The sequence below is a fragment of the Mus caroli genome, unplaced genomic scaffold (genome assembly GCF_978045245.1).
Source record: "Mus caroli unplaced genomic scaffold, Mus_caroli_1 scaffold_5, whole genome shotgun sequence".
NCBI lineage: Eukaryota > Metazoa > Chordata > Mammalia > Rodentia > Muridae > Mus > Mus caroli.
The window spans coordinates 7466355-7484778 of record NW_028227260.1 but is presented as its reverse complement, the minus strand read 5'-3'; the positions used below and the strand labels follow the sequence as shown (position 1 = coordinate 7484778).

The following is an 18424-nucleotide window of genomic DNA, read 5'->3' as shown; positions in this document are numbered from 1 at the left end:
TGTCTTCTTGGCCAAGCACAATTTGGCTCCAGACCGCAAGACAGTTTTGGCTGAGGACTGCAGCAGCTTGAGCGGGAGCGTTTCAGGTTATACCTAAGATTCCCTGCTGGCCCCCCACTCCTGGGAATACAGTTGTAAGACAAAAACAAATTCTGAACTTTTAAAAGGAAAGTCCTCAATCTTTGGGACACGCACAGATATGTAGATCTAAGATTCAAAGTTCATAGTTTAGTTTTGACTTGCTGTGATTTTTTTCTTTGTGTACTTTTATGCATTGCATTTAGCAACCCTGCCAGAATAACAAGAATCGACTTGGTTGGTTTGGCCCGGGTACCATACTGACTAGAAACGCCCTGGCCTTGATTTCCCCGCCCCCTACCCTGCCCTTCCTCTTATCCCCGCCCTCCCCGCATTCCCGCTCCTCCCCCTCCCCCGCCCCGCCTGGTCTCTCTAACCGGAAGGAGGCGGGGAGAGACCGGGCTTCCTGAAAAGAGACGCAGTAACTAAGCAACCAGGGCACTTACGCCCGGGACCTTCCGCAGCTCTTAGGAGACGTGCTCCTGTGCTCGCTGACGCTACAATCCCGCGCTAGAGACTTGGGCACGACTGGGCGTCTCTCTTCTACGTAATTCAGAACCCCTGTGCGATTGGCTATCATGGGGGCGCGGCGCTCAGATCGCGGACGCTTCTGATTGGTGCTTTGGAGCAGCGGGGCGGGATTCTGTTAACTGCCGCGGGAGGTCCGGACAGTGGCGGCCATGGGACTCGAGGGTAAGTACGCGTCTTGGCTGTCCTTTCTAACGTTCTCGGTCTCTCTGGATGGGGTTGTGCCGTTCTCACAGGACCGTGGCAGGCTGTGGAGGAGGTGAAGCCTACTCTATCTGAGGCCCGGAAGTCGGGTCCGTGGGTCTCCGTAATCAAATGGGGCTGAGGGTGCCTTGAGGGTTGGAGCTGGTTCCTAGACTGAGTTTAGTACAGAGAGTGACTGGAATCTTAGGAGGTTTTCCCGAGTCCCTTTGGATCTGGCCGGATCTTGCCTCATCCTGGGGTGCTGGCTGATGGACCCGGGCTGATCCTCTTTGGCTCTAGTACATCCGAGCTGCCTCTCCGGGAGTCATGCGGGTGCACTGCCTTGGGACTGGATTAAAGTATACTTCTCTTGATTTCTCAGCCCAGTCCGAGCCCCCTCTAAGGATCCTCAGGAGCTTCTACTAATAAGGGAGTTCACTGGGCACGATTGAGAATTTTGAGGACTTCTTGACTTTGTCATTTACATGGCTTGGGTAGGGAAGTTGTACAGATCGCATAGCATGTATGGCTCGAGAGAGAATTGACCAGCTTTTACAGCCAAGATTCAGTGAGTATTTTCACATACTTTCATTTGGTTCATTATTTTTGTTCTCCTTATCATTCACTTCTTAAAACGGAATAGGACTAAAGGACCAGGTTTAGATGACACATGACAGTAGCACAGCATTAGCCACTTGAGGCGTTCCTTTCCCCTTTTGCAAACTTCATATTTTCTTGCTTCCATTATTTGTTTAGTTACTGGTTGTAAATTTGGTCTTCCCTTCTCTTTTTTTTCCAGTTTATGTGTCCGGGTGCCCCCATGTAGTCGAGTCTTACCTGCCCTAGAACCCTCAATTCTCTGTCTCCCAAGCACGTGCTCCTTTCTTTCCTGCCTCCTCCCTCTGAATTTCTGAGACGATTTTAAATGTAGGTGAATTTGTGGGAGAAAATGGACACATGTAGTTGCAGGTGAGAGCTGAAACTCAGAGAGTTAGGATAGTAATTCTCCATTGAGTTCTTTGTAGACTTATAGATCTCAACTGAGGCGGATTTTTGCCAGATCTCCAAAGCTGTGGCATTAAAAGTCTAAGCATCTATAGAACAGAGTATTGAATGAGCACTTCATATGAGCATCACTTTAGGGAACTCCTAAAGGGAACTTTTTCTAGCTTTAGATGTAGGAAAGAGCCCACATGTAAAGCCCGTGTCCTGTTCCGTTTCCTTTCAGGGTCTACACTGAAAGGGCACTCAGGGGAAAGGCTTCCATAATTAAAAGAAGGGTTCTGAAAAGAGAAGGGAGCAGTTTGAGTATAACTATCCTTGAATAAGGAAGGAGAAACCAGATTGTCTGCAGCATGAGCTCTAGGGAACACTTGAAGAGGGTGTTCTTAAAAAGAAAGTTCTACTTCCAGGTACATTTTAAAGGAAACTACAGAGATAATACCAGCAGAGCCTTATGGGATGTACTGGGTCACTAGCTAAGCCGTGCAGCCCTAATCAGCACATTCTCTGCGAAGAACCAGTTGGTAAATATTTTAGGCTCTGTGGGTCATCTGATTTCTTTCAAAGCCACAGAAGTAGCCATTCATATAAGTGAATGGGCAAGCCAAGTTCCTGGAAAAATTTGTTCGTAAAAATAGACAATGTGCCAGTATACTTAGGTTCACATCCTAGCCTGTTTTAGTATCCTTTTCTGCCTCACAACCCAGAACAAAAGGCAGTGCTATAAAACAGCCTTTTTGCTATTTTTCATGACTCTGGAATCTGCTAGACTTAGCTAGTGGTACTTTTATGAGTCTTTTCAGGGGTTGCTGTAGAAGGCTGCATTTAGCTAGAGGTCTGGCTAGAAATTGGGCGCAGGTAAGAATGTAGTGGTGGCTGGGTCCCTATCTCTCTCCATGTAGCTTGTAAGCTCTTTTCCTCTCATTGTCTCCCCCATGTCCTTCTAGCCCAGTAGCTACATGATAACTCCAGAAGTAAAAGCCATCGAACCTTTCATAGGCTGAGGTCAAAGATTTGCATGTCCCTTGTACCATGTCCTGTCGCTTGCATAGTCCCAATGCAAGGGACATTCCTAGGTGCGGTGGTGCACACCTGTAATCTCAGCCCTCAGGAGACTGAGGCCAGGAGTGTTGAATTCAAGGTCAGCATGAGCTATAAGCTAAAACTTGGCTTAAAAAGTATGTGGGAAGGTATGGTCGCTAATAGCCTGGCACATTGTGTTCTAACTTCTTTAAGGTTTTGGCTTTGCATTTACACTATATAATTGATACCTTGTATAGGTCTGTCAACTAGACTATGGTCACATATAGAAAACTCTTAGTCTGTGTAGTGTTGGATATATAGTGATTTAATAGGTAAGAAAGCTTAATAAGCTGATAAAAGTGATAAGAGAAGCAGGGAAATGGATGTTTAATTATTTGAAAGAATTGGTTTTGTAGCAAACCATTATGTACTGTGACACAGCGTTTAAAGTGGACAAGTTTCCCAGCTCAGTTCCCAGCTCATTGCAGAATATCAGTTTTTTTTTTTTTGTCCTATGGCATCACCCTGCTAAGCAAGTAAATGTTCTCAAATGAATATGTTTATAGTGTGCTTTGCTTTTATTTCTAAGTGAAAAACTTTAAAAATATGCCTTAACATTAAAACTATTTCTAACAGGATCTGAGATATGAAAGGAGATGCAGTTTTGAGCTGATGTCCTGCTTTTCTCTTTCAGGTGACAGAAGACACATTTCTTAACTGGCTTGCTCTGAGAACTGATGCTTGAACCACCTCAGCATGGCCAGTAGAAGAGGAGGTGGGCAAGGCCAGCCTCCTTCAGTGTCGCCTTCCCCGGGTAGCTCTGGAAACCTTTCCGACGATAGGACCTGCACCCATAATATATGCATGGTGTCAGACTTTTTCTACCCAAACATGGGAGGCGTGGAAAGCCACATTTACCAGCTCTCTCAGTGCCTCATTGAGAGGGGGCACAAGGTCATAACTGTCACCCATGCTTATGGAAATCGAAAGGGCATCCGTTACCTCACCAATGGCCTCAAAGTTTACTATTTGCCTCTGAGAGTCATGTACAACCAATCTACAGCCACGACTCTCTTTCACAGTCTGCCATTGCTCAGGTACATATTTGTTCGGGAGAGAATTACGATAATCCATTCCCACAGTTCTTTCTCTGCCATGGCCCATGATGCTCTCTTCCACGCCAAGACAATGGGGCTTCAGACAGTCTTCACAGACCATTCCCTTTTCGGATTTGCTGATGTCAGCTCGGTGCTTACAAACAAGCTTCTAACTGTGTCTCTTTGTGACACAAACCACATCATTTGTGTCTCTTACACTAGTAAGGAGAACACTGTACTCAGAGCAGCACTGAATCCTGAAATAGTGTCCGTCATTCCTAACGCTGTAGATCCTACTGACTTCACTCCAGACCCATTTAGGAGGCATGATAGTGTAATAACTGTTGTTGTTGTCAGCAGACTTGTTTACAGAAAAGGTAATGACATAGTAGCTCACTTTGCATTGACAGCTTGTTTTTTTTTTTTCACTTCTTGTCGGAAACTGTTTAATACTTGTATGTTATGATTACTTGTCTTTTCATTCTGTATGGTGGCTTTAAAATGACGGGTAACTCTTGCAAGGGAAGGTCAGATAATCAGTTTATACATCTAAGAAGAGAAATGGATAGAGTGGCTATAAATGCTGCCCAACCTTTGATGTTGTAATGGTTCCCGAACAAAAGAAAACCATTGACCAGATGTCCTCCAATCAGATCTTTGTAAAAAAAAAAAAAAATAAGAGATGGCTGTGCAGGTAAGAATGTGCTATGTGGCCTTTTTTTTTTTTTTTTCGATCGCAGAAGTAATGGCTTCTTATTGCAGGTGTTTGCAAAGCTCACCCAGCACATCTGTGATGGTGTCATTCAGAGATGGCCCTAATGACTATTTTCATGCATTGTCTTTCATGCACCTGTACACGATATTCAGAATCAGTGGGCCTTTTTGGGCCCATGGCTATCTTATGGCTTCCTGGTTTTATCTACTCTTATGCAAGGCACTAATATCAGCAGTCAAGTGACAAAAGAAAGGAATAGGTGGCCCAGAGTCAAAACCTGGCTTATCGCCGATCTAGGACAGGTTACTTAATAGCTCTGTGTCCGTTTTTCATTTGTTTAGGTCAGAAGAGGAACCTTGTGAAGGTTCAGAGACAGCTCTTAAGAAGATCTTTGCCTAGGTTCCCCTCCACCGCAGTCCGTCTGTATTTCAGGAGTATTTAGTAATTCATTGCTGACTTTTGAGTTTCTGTGGCCCTAATGGTCTCCACTGTAGCATTTATGTTTAGTACACATTTGAAACAACCTGCTTATTAACATAGAAATAGTCTCTCCGATAGTAGTTGAAAAGCTGCCCAATAATGAGAAATATCATGTGCAGGTGAGGGGCAGTAACAAACACTACCTATCCCCCTTAACTCTTTGCCTTTTAAGCATTTGAGCACATGCTGAATTGTAGAGCTTGGTTTAGAGCTCTAGGACTTGAGGGTTAGCTCACTGACTCTGCCTGTGTCCTATTGCATGGTTGCCACTCTGGGTTTCCTTTAAAGGGGTGGGAGTGGGCTAAAGGGTTGGAAACAATGTGCTGGATTTTTAATTTGCTTTCAGTTTTACTCCAGATTAGATCAACTCTCATCTGACAGGGCATTTTTTTTTTCCTTGACGTTCATTTATTGGCTTTTCAAGCTATTTAGCTTTCATAGAAACTTGTCAGCTTATGCACTATTTAATTAAATTATTCAACACAGTCATAAAGAAAATGGGTATTGGTTGAATTTGTGCAGAAATGCCAACAGGCTATGCGGGGACATGTGGCAGTATGTATGTCTCTTCAGGAGTCAGCATGGCCAGTGGAGGTGGAGGTTGTAAGTAAGTAAGTGGAGTTGGGTAGAAAACTTGAACTCAGTTACATTTTCTGGGGTGAAGGAAATCCTGTCTTCATATTTAATCAAGATGATATGAATGTAATTCTGTATTCTAAACCCCTGCTGGGATATTGGTGATGTATTTATTATAACCTTAAAACTTTTGCCCAACTTTATTTTTTAGTAAATTGCTTACATTGGTGAGATAAATGAGAAAGAATGATGTGTGTGTGACTGAAGATTAGCACATTTACTCATACAGAGAGAGGGTAAACATGCTCCTTATCTTATGTGTTTTAACTGTCAGAGCTAGCGTCAAAGTTATGGCCTTTCCTTTTCTTCTTTTGCCTGCCTTTCTTTGTCTCTCTGTCTCTGTCTCTGTCTCTCTCTCTGTTTGTCTCTGTCTCTGTCTCTCTCTCAAGTCAGGGTTTCTCTGTATAGCCCTGGCTATCTTAGAACTCACTCTGTAGACCAGGCTGGCCTTGAACTTAAAAAGCTCTGCCTGCCCCTGCCTCCTGAGTGCTGGGATTAAAGGCGTGCGCTACCACTGCCTGGCCCCTTCTGGTTTTCAGTTCAAGAACTCAACAGATAATCTATAGAACCTTCTCCATAGGTCAGGGGCCCTGCAAAATGGAACACGAGGAGGAATGGCCACATCGATGGCTCAAGTGTGACTAGTTATATTAATGATCTATTCCTTCTCAATAGGGTAATTCCCTTGGGAGATGTTCAGTGGACCAGATGTGCAAGGCCCATTGATGTAGATTAAGAGGATAAAGTTATGTTCTCCTTGCCCAGCTTTTGTGGAGAAAAGGCTGGCTTCTGAGTCTTCTTCCTTCCATGTAGTTGGGGCTCCCCACTCTTCTGTGGGTGCAGGCACCCCCAGATACTTTCTGTAGTGGTAATGACAACTTAACATTTGTATTCTGCAGTTGCTAAAGCCTGTGCATGATACGGTACCTCATTTACCCCAACAACTGTAGGGTAGATGTTACCTGCATGTAACAGACAGAGAAACAGTCTCAGAGAGGGTAAGTAATTCGCCCAAGGTTACACAGTAAGTAACAGATCACAAACGAGTTCAGCTCTTGAGATAAGGTCTCCCTGTATCCCTACCCGCAGTCTAGCCATTGGTATCCTAGAACAGATCTGAACATTTTGTAGAACATGGCGAGGGCTGTGCAAAGTCAATTTGATTCAGAGGTGTTTTTGTGTGGTTTATGTGAATGTGATTGGCAGTCCTTTTGTGTGTCGTGTATTAGAGTCCTTTTTAGAATCTTACCCCAGTAAGCTTGTCGGTTTTGTGTTTTATAGTGAGGAAAGAAAACCTGCTGTATTACTAGAATATATAATAATACAATGACTGCCTTAGTTTTGTATAAGGTTTTTGTCAGAATTAAATGACCTAGTGCATTTGAAGTAGATTGTAAATGAACTGAGAGTTCAGTAAATGTAGCTATGATGGTTGCTTCATTTTTGTTTTCATGAAGAGTGGATACTTGATGTTTTCCTTTAAAGGAGGAAAAGGGGGAAATGTAGGGAGCTAAGTATTAAGTGGCTCTAAGCCACTTCCTGGTTATCCAACCAATGGCCAGCCTTCGTCATTCAGAAAACATATGTCTGAATATATTTTTGGTGTACACAATCATTTTGAAAATCCATTAGTGACTGCACAAAGTGGAAAAATGTTGAACAGCTTCCAGAGACATAGGCCACTTTAGAAGCTCACAATAGATTAGTTACTTATTAAGGAAAGAATCATTGGAAGAAATGATTTCGTTACGGTTTATCTTGTCAGAAGCTGAGAGCAGAAAATGTTCCAAAAGAAGTCATCTGCACAGAACTGGGTGCTGTTGTCTGTATGCTCAATATCTCAGTGTAAAGAATAAAGCAATTTGCTTTGTCTGCAGCTCGGGTAGAATTTGTGAAACATATTTCTTTGGATCCCTAGTGGTCACTTGAAAGAAGCAGGGGATGGTCATCCTGAGAGCACAAACTCAGGAGTGGTGAGGTACCAAAGCGTTTGCTGGGTAGTGTGCTTGGGCAATGGCCTAAAACCACAGCCAGCATCCAACTGTTCCTTGTAGCTAGATTAAGAAGACTGAATGCAAAGCTCTAGGGATTTGTCATTATCCACACTTTCCACAAAAAATGAAGGCTATAGGTGTGTGATGTATAAAAAAGAAAAGAAAATCCAGAACCTATATTCTCCCACCATGCCTTATAATTGGTTTGCCTATGGTGAGGCAGGTTGGGGGGGGGGGAGAAACTGAAGTTTGTGTTCATATGCAAATGTACACATGTATGTTTTTTAATGGAATAAACCCAGCTCAGTAGATTATTTCATGTTTACTTTTGAGTGTATGGTTTGCAATTGTTGATGAACTAAATTCCCCAATAGTGTCAGTACTGCTGTGGCTTTGAATAGCTACTCACTCCTTCAACCAGGAGGGTTTGACTTTATGTCCCCTGAGATTATACTTGCATGATGTATGAAAACCATTTTCTTAAAAAAAAAAAAAAAAAAAAAGCAAGATATAGCCTTCGGTCTATGGACTATAATGACCTTACAGTTAAGGCCCTGGCACCTTTATTTACTGGTATTCATTGTGAAATTCTCTGTATGAACTGCCTTCTGAACAAAATGAAGGCAGTAGTTAGACTGTGGCTTAGCCCTTTCCTGTTGCAGGAAGTGGAATCATAGACCTGTTGGTTTTTATAGCAGGAGACCTTGGACCTTAGGTATACATGTCTCTGCAGTTACTAGGCCATAATGAGAGGGTGGGGTGGTTTTAAAAGCTACAAAAAGAGCTGCAATGAGACCTAGATTTCTAATCAGCTGTGCACTTTGGAGAAGCCGTGTTAATTAAATAGCACTTTTCCACGTAGGCTGTATGAACAAGTGAATGGCTTAAAGGCTGCAAAGTTGAAACAGGATTGTTCATGATATGGGTATGTGTCAGTAGCAGTGCATGTTAGAACCTGTGTCTCCAAGTGTTCTACTTGGGAACCGATGGCAGTTAGTAAATGATTTTCCGCATGTGGCTAGTGATAGTTGATAGTTAAAACTAGTGGATTCTCAAGGACTCTGATGAGTATTTTTTAATGTTAAATATTAATATTTCTAATATTCAACCTTACAATTTCAGGGACTGATTTGCTTAGTGGTATAATACCTGAACTCTGTCAGAAATACCAAGAATTACATTTCCTAATTGGAGGAGAGGGACCAAAGAGAATCATTTTGGAAGAAGTACGGGAAAGATACCAACTACATGACAGGTATTCGTGGCTACCAAGTCATTGTGGGTGTAAAACTGGCAGTTGTTTGCTTCTGACTACATGCCTGATTTAGGTATGCGCCTGCTTCAATTTATAAGAGGCATGCAAATAAATAGAAGGCATGTTTTTGTGAGCTTTTATCAAATAGGAAAGCTCACAGAATATATATATATAACTGTTGTCCATTTATTGAAAAACCCTGTCATAAAACAAAACAAAACAAATTAATGTAATAGTCATTGAGCACGAACTAGTTTTGCAAAGGTTGGAATTGCATCATATGAGCTGTGACACAACAGGTTCCTAAAGTCGTGTCTATTACACTGGGGTCTGACCGCATCTAAGCTTTTGAGGTGGACGGCAATGTTAGTTCCAGTAAGAGTGATACTTAAAAGAGTGATACAATGACAGACTTGGCTTAGAAATGAAATTTCTTTCGTGGCATGACTTTTTTTTTTTTTTTTTTACCTCCTTTCTCTCTTATTGCAAAAATTAGGGTACAGCTTTTGGGAGCTTTAGAACACAAGGATGTTAGAAATGTCTTAGTTCAAGGACACATTTTTCTTAACACCTCCCTCACTGAAGCGTTCTGCATGGCCATCGTGGAAGCTGCCAGTTGTGGTTTGCAGGTAAAACACTTTAAGGGCTTTTCTTGTGGGGTTCTGTGTTTGTCATCCATGCCAAACTAATACATTTTTTTAGCTTGCTTGGTCTTCTGCTTTTCCTGAGAAATGAGTCTGGTGGCTCACTTGCGCTCTCCGGTTTTCTTAAGGTCGTCAGCACAAAAGTTGGTGGGATTCCCGAAGTCCTTCCGGAAAGTCTTATTATTCTCTGCGAGCCTTCAGTAAAATCTTTGTGTGACGGTCTGGAAAAAGCCATTTTCCAAGTGAAGTCGGGGACATTGCCAGCTCCAGAAAATATCCACAATGTAGTGAAGACTTTCTACACCTGGCGGAACGTGGCAGAGAGAACTGAAAAGGTAAGTCATGTGCCAGGAAGAAAATTGTTCAGATTCCTTGATGCTCTGTGTGCATATTTGCTTTCTATTGCAGGCCAGCTTGCCTTTTGCATTTTGGTGTAAGTGTCTGAGTCCTACCAAATGAACGTAATTATTTATGCAGCAGGCGTGATGCATATGCTAGACTAATCTTTGACAAAAATTACTGCCTCTGGACTCTGAAGGTAGTAACAACACAGCCTAGTCTCATTAAACTCTTTCTAAAGAAGTTGCAAAGGTTTCTAGAAGTTGTAGCACTTGAAATAAAATCATTGTGTTGGGGCTATTTATAGTTAATTCTACAGCACATGGGGTCTCTTAGCGAATGGTGGGTGATTGTAGTGCCTTCCTAAGTTGTGAATGTTGAATTAAGAATGCTTCCTGAAACTCTAGTAGCCCTTTTGCTGATGATTAATATTCTTCCAGACAATATTTTCATAACTTTAGGTTGATTGACACTATATTAGAATTCAAAATATATGTGAAACTAAGAACAAGTAGTCAGCGGTAAGAAGGAAAGCAGCTACAGGGAATGTCCAAGAACACATACAGGCTTGACGGATCTCCTAGAGGAAGCTTGTGGCAACTGCTTCTTGATCCTGGCCTCAGGGAACATTTATTCTACTCCATTTCATCTGTTAGGTCCCCCTTGTGTCTACCTCTTGTCCTCATGTTACCACATGCCATGCTGAAGGAAAGAACTCACTTTTTTAGTATGTGGAAATCCTGTACAAGAAAGACAGGCAAGCGGAGCATGGAGGGCTCGTAGTTTAGACTTGGGGTTTATGTTATTGGTGTTAAATATGGTTCAGCAGTGGGTTTCCAGCCTGGAGAAAATGTCTTGGTTTGAGATGCAAGTTCTTATACGTGCATTCTCTTTCTAAAACAGGACAATAGGATGTATGTTTCATTAACGTAGGAGGTATTGGAAGCAGACATAGTTTTGACTGAAGACGTATATCAAGTTATGAAAATAGCTACCTTTTTTTTTCTAGAAGTTGGGCTGGGTACCAGTTGCCTGTGGGGAAGCATGTCAGAATCACATGGCTAGCCTCTTCAGACTACATTCTCCATCCTTGTGTCCTCTTAACCTCCCCAACCACTCCTTAAATTCTGACTTCTCCCTCGTGGAACAGAAGTGCAATTTGGACTATGGTTGGCAGGAATATTTGGCCAGACTGGTTTTTTTGGTGATCTTGGACTCCGCCCTGATTTAGAATCATAGCTCTGTAAATTGTGTTTTGACTTTGTCATCTTATAAACCTCCAAAGACTGAGCTGTTGGGAAGCAGTTTATCAGTCAGTGTTAAAGGAGCTAATTAGCATTTTTGTAATATTTTTTCTTGTAGTTATGCTTTGAGATAATAGTAAAGCATGTTATATGTTTCATAATCTCTGCTAATTCATAGTTCATATTTGAAAAAAAAAGAAAGTAAGGAAGGAAGGAAAAGAATCTAACCAGGCATGATGATTTGTACTAGGAAGACTAAGGCAGGAGGATGGCCATGAGTTCCAGGTCCAACTGGTCTGTACAGTGAGTCCCAGGCTAGTTCTATGCTGCCCTATCTCAGAAGGCCAGACAAACAGAGAAAAAGTAACTCCTCATCTCTAATAGCCATGTTCCCTCCATAGTGGTAAATGATTTATTCCTTAAGATAATAAATTAGGTGACCTCGAGTAAGATGGACAACCAGATTATTTTGTCTTTTAAGTCGAGGACACTTTGATCCTTTTCAGCTCCTTCTAGTTTGATTGGGTTACTCAGAAAAGTAAATAGGAAAATTGTGATCTCAGCACTCTGGAGGCGGGTGACCAAATACAACTGAAGGCCATGCTCAGCTATCTAGTGAGTTTGAGGTCAAAAAAAAAAAAAAAAAAAAAAAGTGCTAAGAGAGTTGCTGCTATGAGCATATGCGGTTTTTTTTTCCAGTTACAATCTACCAGCCTCAGCGTTCAGCATTGTTCTGATTAGAATGTTTGTACTTAAAGTGTCACTAGGGTTGCTTTGTAAAGGCTACTGACCCTCCCTCCCCCAGAAGAGTTTGCACCGACAATTGTGACTTTCTCGAATTTACAAGGAAACAGTTTTGCATGTGTAATGTTTCCAGGATGTGGCATCCACGGGGTTGCACAAAGCTAGGCACCAACTCCTTGTTCTCAGCACACTACACTTTGTCTTCCCCTACTCTGCCGCTCAACATTTGCTCTGTCTTCTTCCTGCTTCTCTATAGTGTCACCATCCATAAGCAGCCCAGTGTGGTGACTGTGTGTGCTGTCTGCTAGGCATTTATGAGCGCTTTTTCCACCCAGTCAAGGCATTAGCCCAGCTTAGCAGTGTGCCTACTGAAAAAGCCTTCTGACCTTAGAGGACTTTGGTTTTCCAGTAGTCAGGTGACTATCACCTGTTCTATGGGTCACTCATTGTTCAGCCCAGAATTAAGTCAATGGTAAGCATTGTTCTAAATAGCAGCAAACATGGGTGATTTGTCTCTACTCAGGTTTGCCAGTTGTTCCCGGTCAGTGTGGGTCACGGGTCACCCTTTGTTACAGGCACGTGGTGGCTTGGAGTGCTCGCTCGCTCATTGTCACCTTCTCTCTTGCAGGTGTATGAGCGAGTGTCGAAGGAAACTGTTTTGCCAATGCACAAGAGATTGGACAGGCTCATCTCACACTGTGGCCCTGTGACCGGCTACATGTTTGCTTTGCTGGCCGTGCTCAGCTATCTCTTCCTCGTTTTCCTGCAGTGGATGACTCCAGACTCTATCATTGATGTTGCAATAGATGCTACTGGGCCAAGGAGAGCCTGGACTCATCAATGGCCTCGTGATAAGAAAAGAGATGAGAATGATAAGATATCCCAAAGCAGGTAGAAGCAAGCCCAAGTTAACAAGTCCTATTAGATACTTGCAATAGTCCTGTTAGCATTTGAAAGGAATTTTGCTCGTTTGTTGTTGGGCTTTAGAGTTGGATTTGTAAATTATGCTACCTCTGTATGGTTCACTTTTGTTGTTGAAAGAAGATAAACACTTATGCAATTCCTGAGTGTGGGAACTCCTTGCACTTCTTTAAAATTTAGGGGATAATGGTTTTAGCCACTCAGGTAGGACATTTTCCAGATTACTGAGATCCCCTAAGCAGAGATGTTTTAACATTATATTTTGGGAGCCTTGGGTGCTGAAAGGCCAAATGTTTCTGGATTGTTTTTGGCCAATTTTTCACATTATACCATTAATCCACATTCACCAGATGTTTACACGCTTTCTTTAGGGAGGTACAACAGTTATGTGAACTGTTTTAAGGCAAGGTCATGTATCTTTCTCTGGACATCATTGAAGTCATGTTCCTAGACACTTACTGGGTCCACTCAAGGGATCCATGCCATCGGATTTCTTGAGCAAGACCATCTATTGGTTGCCAGCATGTTTGAACACCTGCTGTGTATGAAAAGTTGACCTAGATGGTTCCTGAGACTAAGGACTAGTTAACGAGGAGTGGTAAAACTGTCTACATGGCGAAATGCTCAAGCTACTGAATGACAGGAAATCATCACTGGCATACACCAAGTACCTTTCTGATCCTGTTTTATGTATATGCATTCTCTTAGGAAGAGCCCTTATCTTCCTCTCTCTCTCTGTGTGTGTGTGTGTGTGCGTGTGTGTTGTTGCTTTTTACGTTCTATGGATTGACCGACCGATACAACTGTTGATGCTCGTGCTGGCCAACCCTCTGCTTTTATAGTGCACAGTTCAGTCCTCCATAAATGCCTTTATGGTTTCTAAGCAGAACAGAACAGGTGTGCCATCTCAAAACCAGCTGCTCTTCCTGTCCTCTGTGGAAGCCCCTTCCTGTCACTCTGGTCTAGCCGATCTCTGATAAGTATTGCCAGTGTGTGGAAAGGCTTTTCTCCAGAATGGTTTATTTATATCGTATTAATTCTGAAACTCAGCAGAGCTCGCAGGCTTTTTGTGGGTGGAATTTCTCAATTGTAATTAAGGTTTTCCAGAGCCATGGGTTTTTAAATCCCAAACTGTATGTGATAGGTATTATTAATCCTTTGAACTCTTTCGCACGGGTTTGTGTGTGGAACAGACTAAAATGAGAGCAGCGAGCCACTTGTGGGTGTTCCATTCTGTCAGTATTGTGATTCTGTACAGGAGTTTTTTTAGTGACATTTGCAAAACTTTTAAAAGAGTATCTTAACATGCCTATTACTTGGTTGCCACAGATATAAAAGAGATATATTTGTGTTTGGTTTCTATGGAAACATAAATAGAGTAGAGAGTAATTTTTAAAATATAGAAGTTAGGGCTTCTTTTATTGGAGAAAATGATCTTGTCCAAACCATTCAGTCTTATTTAAATCTTTATGCGCTGAGACAGGCGTACAGGTTAACAGTGCCAATATCCATGGTAGACTGAGGCATGTGTAACACTTGGCTGTATTTATTCTACACTATTATTTCTTCTATGTTTGCTTCTAGCTTTTATTAAAATATCATTAAATGCTTCAGTTGTTCTTTATTTAAGATGAACGTAGAATTGAAAATTAATTTGCTCTTGTGGGCAAATATGTAATTTATGAATTAAAATTGTTTTCCTTTTTTGAACAAGTAAAAATAAAATTTGTCTGACAGAAACCATTTTCAGGCTTCCTGGATACCTTAGTTGTCAGTGTTGTACTGGTCAGGACGTGGGAACACTCTTCCACTGTGCTACTCATAATTATCTGAAATGAAATTAGTGTGGATGAGGAATCGTTGGAAAGATACTGTGTTGCTTTTGATGTCATACACATGAAACCAGTGTGCTAAAACATGCTCATGTCCAGTAATAAAGATGAGAACGCTGTTTTAATAGTCTTACTTTTGTCTCAGTTTGTCTTATTTTGTGGACAGGATGTTACTCGTGGACTAACCCCTCCTCCACCTTTGCTGAGTGGATCTAATGTGTTGCCTGGTCTATTAGTAAAAGAGGAAGTGGCCTTTGTCTAATGTACCACTCTGTCATCTTTTATTTCTAGAATATATGCTCTTTTGTATTCTTGAAATCGAAAGTTCAATTGCACCTTTGTCCCCTGATTCCAATAAGCCCTTGTTCCTCCCTGCCAGTCATCACAGAAGGCAAATGAATGCATCCACACACTATTGTGTGTGTGAACTACGTAATTACACTTTCTATGTTGCCAGCTGTCTTAAGAGACATTTGAGGTCTGGAGAGATGGCTCGGTGGGTAAGAATACTGACTGTTCTCCCAGAGGTCTTCAGTTCAGTTCCCAGCAACCACATGGTGGCTCACAACCATCTGTAATGGGATCCAATGCCCTCTTTTGGTGTGTCTGAAGAGTGACAGTGTATTCACATACATAAAATAAATAAATAAAAAATTTTTAAAAAGATACTTGAATTTTCACTTTACGTTACAAGGCTTAGCATTCCGGAAGCACTTGTGGGAAGTAGTTATTTCCATTCGTGTTCAGATTTGTCTTACAAAGAAGATGGTTTGATCCTTATCTATGGTACTTTTTTTTTTTTTTTTGGTTTTTCGAGACAGGGTTTCTCTGTATAGCCCTGGCTGTCCTGGAACTCACTTTGTAGACCAGGCTGGCCTCGAACTCAGAAATCCGCCTGCCTCTGCCTCCCGAGTGCTGGGATTAAAGGCGTGCGCCACCACGCCCGGCTCTATGGTACTTTTATGTCTTAACATTTTGTATGTATGAGTTGTTTGCCTTCATGTAAGTCTGTGCAACACTTGCCTACATGGTGTCTGGGGATCCAGAAGAGAAGGTGTTTGATCTGGAACTAGAATTACAGACTGTTAGGATCCATCATGTGGGTGCTGGGAACTGAAGCCAGGCCCTCTGCAGGGGTAGCCAGTGATCTGAAGCACCCCTCAGTCTCCTAGATGGCTTGCTCTAAAGTGAGATTATCCTGTGGCTGGATTGTGGGGTGGGAGGTGTGAATGCATACTTGTCTGCATGTGATCTGAAGCACCCCTCAGTCTCTAAAGTGAGAAGATTATCCTGTGGCTGGGTTGTAGGGTGGGAGGTGTGAATGCATACTTGTCTGCATGTGATCTGAAGCACCCCTCAGTCTCTAAAGTGAGAAGATTATCCTGTGGCTGGGTTGTAGGGTGGGAGGTGTGAATGCATACTTGTCTGCATGTGATCTGAAGCACCCCTCAGTCTCTAAAGTGAGAAGATTATCCTGTGGCTGGGTTGTAGGGTGGGAGGTGTGAATGCATACTTGTCTGCATGTGATCTGAAGCACCCCTCAGTCTAAAGTGAGAAGATTATCCTGTGGCTGGATTGTAGGGTGGGAGGTGTGAATGCATACTTGTCTGCATGGACGTATAGAGGCTGACCACACCTGGTCTCATTCCACAAGTGTCCACTTAAAGAAGAGTAGAATGTCTTAAGCTGGGCATGGTAGCGCACGCCTTTAATGAGGCCAGCCTGGTCTACAGAGTGAGTTCCAGGACAGCCAGGACTAACAGAGAAACCCTGTCTCGAAACCCCCCCCGCCCAAAAAAAAAGTAGAATGTCTTATTATATCATGGATTCTTTGATAGATAGAATTCAGAGGGATTTTTTAAAATATGTTTATATTCAACTGTTTCATACATGTATCTAATGAATTTTAGTTAGTTCCCAGCCCCTTATTACCCTCTTGTTCCCCTCTTTTCCCATGGAAAGCCTTCTTGCCAAGTCTTTCTCCATTCCTGTGGCTACAGCACCAAACAAAGTGACATCCTTCCCCCAACAACCATTGACTGCCAAGAGTTCCTCAAGGAAGTGTTCATCCTTCCGAGCCCTTCCCACCTTGGCAATAGCTTGTTGATGAGCTTTTATGGGTTGTCAGCTCAACTACATCTGAAATGAACTGAAACCCACATGGCTGGGCACACCTATGAGGGATTGTTTTTCCTCATTAAATAATTTGAAGTGAGTAAACCCACTTGTAATTCAGATCTTTAAGATGGAAGGATGGGTTCACCTTTAATCTGGGCCATGCCTCCTGCGGGCAGCCTATATAAAGGAAAGGAAGGAAGGAAGCTTGCTATTTGCTTGCTTGTTCTTGCTCGTCCTAGCAAGTCCATTCCTTCGCTGTCATTAGAGCCTGTCTTCAGAATTCTGGCATATACTGAAGACCAGCCAAGATACCCAATCTCGGACTGAACAACTACTCAGTTCTTGCACCTTCCACTGGTAGATCAGCATTGTTGGGCTAACTGGACCACAGCCTGTAAGGCATTTTAACAAATCCTCTTTTTAATATATGGAGAGATTTATTCAATCAGTCTGTACCTCTCGAGACCCCTGACTAATACACTTGGACTTCCAGTAGATTTTACATATGTGGAGAAGCCACATACAAACAAGAATGAAAGACAAAACTTGTTAGTGAGGGAGACTGAAAACAAATCAGTTTTACTTGTATTGGCCAGCTGATAAGAGACACTGCCCAGCTAAGGAAAAGACCGATTCATGGGCTCTGCTAACTTCCCCTGCAAGCTAGGATTGATAGTCCATGCTGTTAGCACAAGTCCCTTGTCACGGATAGGGCACATCCTCCAGAAGGAGCTGCCATCTTCACTGAAGCCTCAAACAGGAAACGAATGCTGAGGGGCCCTGTCCCAGGTGTCACCTGAGGACCTGTCACCAGCGTCACCTCAGCACTTCAGTCACATTCAAACTTTCATTGGGAGAGTCATGCAAGGTAGTCCTTGTCTTCAATATTACCTTAAAGCCAAGTGTCTGGGTTTTTGTTTGTTTGTTTGTTTGTTTTTAACCAGTCATAGATTAAATTTGGCCTTAATCCCCTGTAAAACTCCACATGAAAAGCAAACAGAATACTACCAGGAACAGTATTTTCTATGATTGACACAGAATATTACCACTTTCTTGCATGAATACAAAGGAATTGCTTTGCTACTGTAGCAATGTAGAAGTTCCCTTTATTTTCCCAACCTTGTTTTCCAACATACTGTACCCAAAATGAGGGTTTAGAAGGAAAAAGGAAATGAGGATAGGCTAAGAATTCCTTAATGTTTTCTTGTTTGAGTCTTCTATGCATGCATCTGATATGTTTTGTTCCAATCCAATGTAGGTAATAAATAGTATTTAAAAAATTCTTACTTATGTGTATGAGTATTTTGACTCCATGTATATATGTGTACCATGTGCATGCCTGGTGCCTACAGAGGCCAGAAGAGTGGATTGGATCCCCTGAAACTAGAGTTACAGACTGTCTTTAGCTGCCATGTACTTGAAGTTGCGTCCACTTCTCTCCAGACCGGCACCGAGTGTTTCTTAGTAGAAGGACGTTGTTAAACATTGTCATAAATATCAACACACCCAGTCACCACATCAGAGTTAGATTAGAACCTACAGACAGAGTTCTTGGTAACAGGAGCACTGTGTGCTAGGAGGTTTAAAATAG

At 42.3% G+C, this 18424-nt stretch overlaps 1 protein-coding gene across 1 annotated transcript; it reads left to right on the top strand.

Moving 5' to 3' along the window:
* Nucleotides 1-3491: 3491 nt before the first annotated feature.
* On the top strand, nucleotides 3492-14886 carry Piga (phosphatidylinositol glycan anchor biosynthesis class A). The gene is made up of 5 exons (XM_085837913.1): nucleotides 3492-4288; nucleotides 8859-8991; nucleotides 9488-9620; nucleotides 9764-9970; nucleotides 12591-14886. The coding sequence occupies exons 1-5, from the start codon at nucleotides 3571-3573 to the stop codon at nucleotides 12855-12857; spliced, it is 1458 nt and encodes a 485-aa protein (XP_085694039.1). The 5' UTR covers nucleotides 3492-3570; the 3' UTR covers nucleotides 12858-14886.
* The last annotated feature ends 3538 nt before the right edge of the window (nucleotides 14887-18424 follow it).

Excerpts from the sequence above, each read along its gene's own strand:
- Piga (XM_085837913.1), top strand. The coding sequence starts at position 3,571 with ATGGCCAGTAGAAGAGGAGGTGGGCAAGGCCAGCCTCCTTCAGTGTCG. Across the intron at positions 4,289-8,858 it reads CAGACTTGTTTACAGAAAAG|GGACTGATTTGCTTAGTGGT; the intron begins GTAATGACATAG and ends TTACAATTTCAG. Across the intron at positions 8,992-9,487 it reads AGATACCAACTACATGACAG|GGTACAGCTTTTGGGAGCTT; the intron begins GTATTCGTGGCT and ends TGCAAAAATTAG.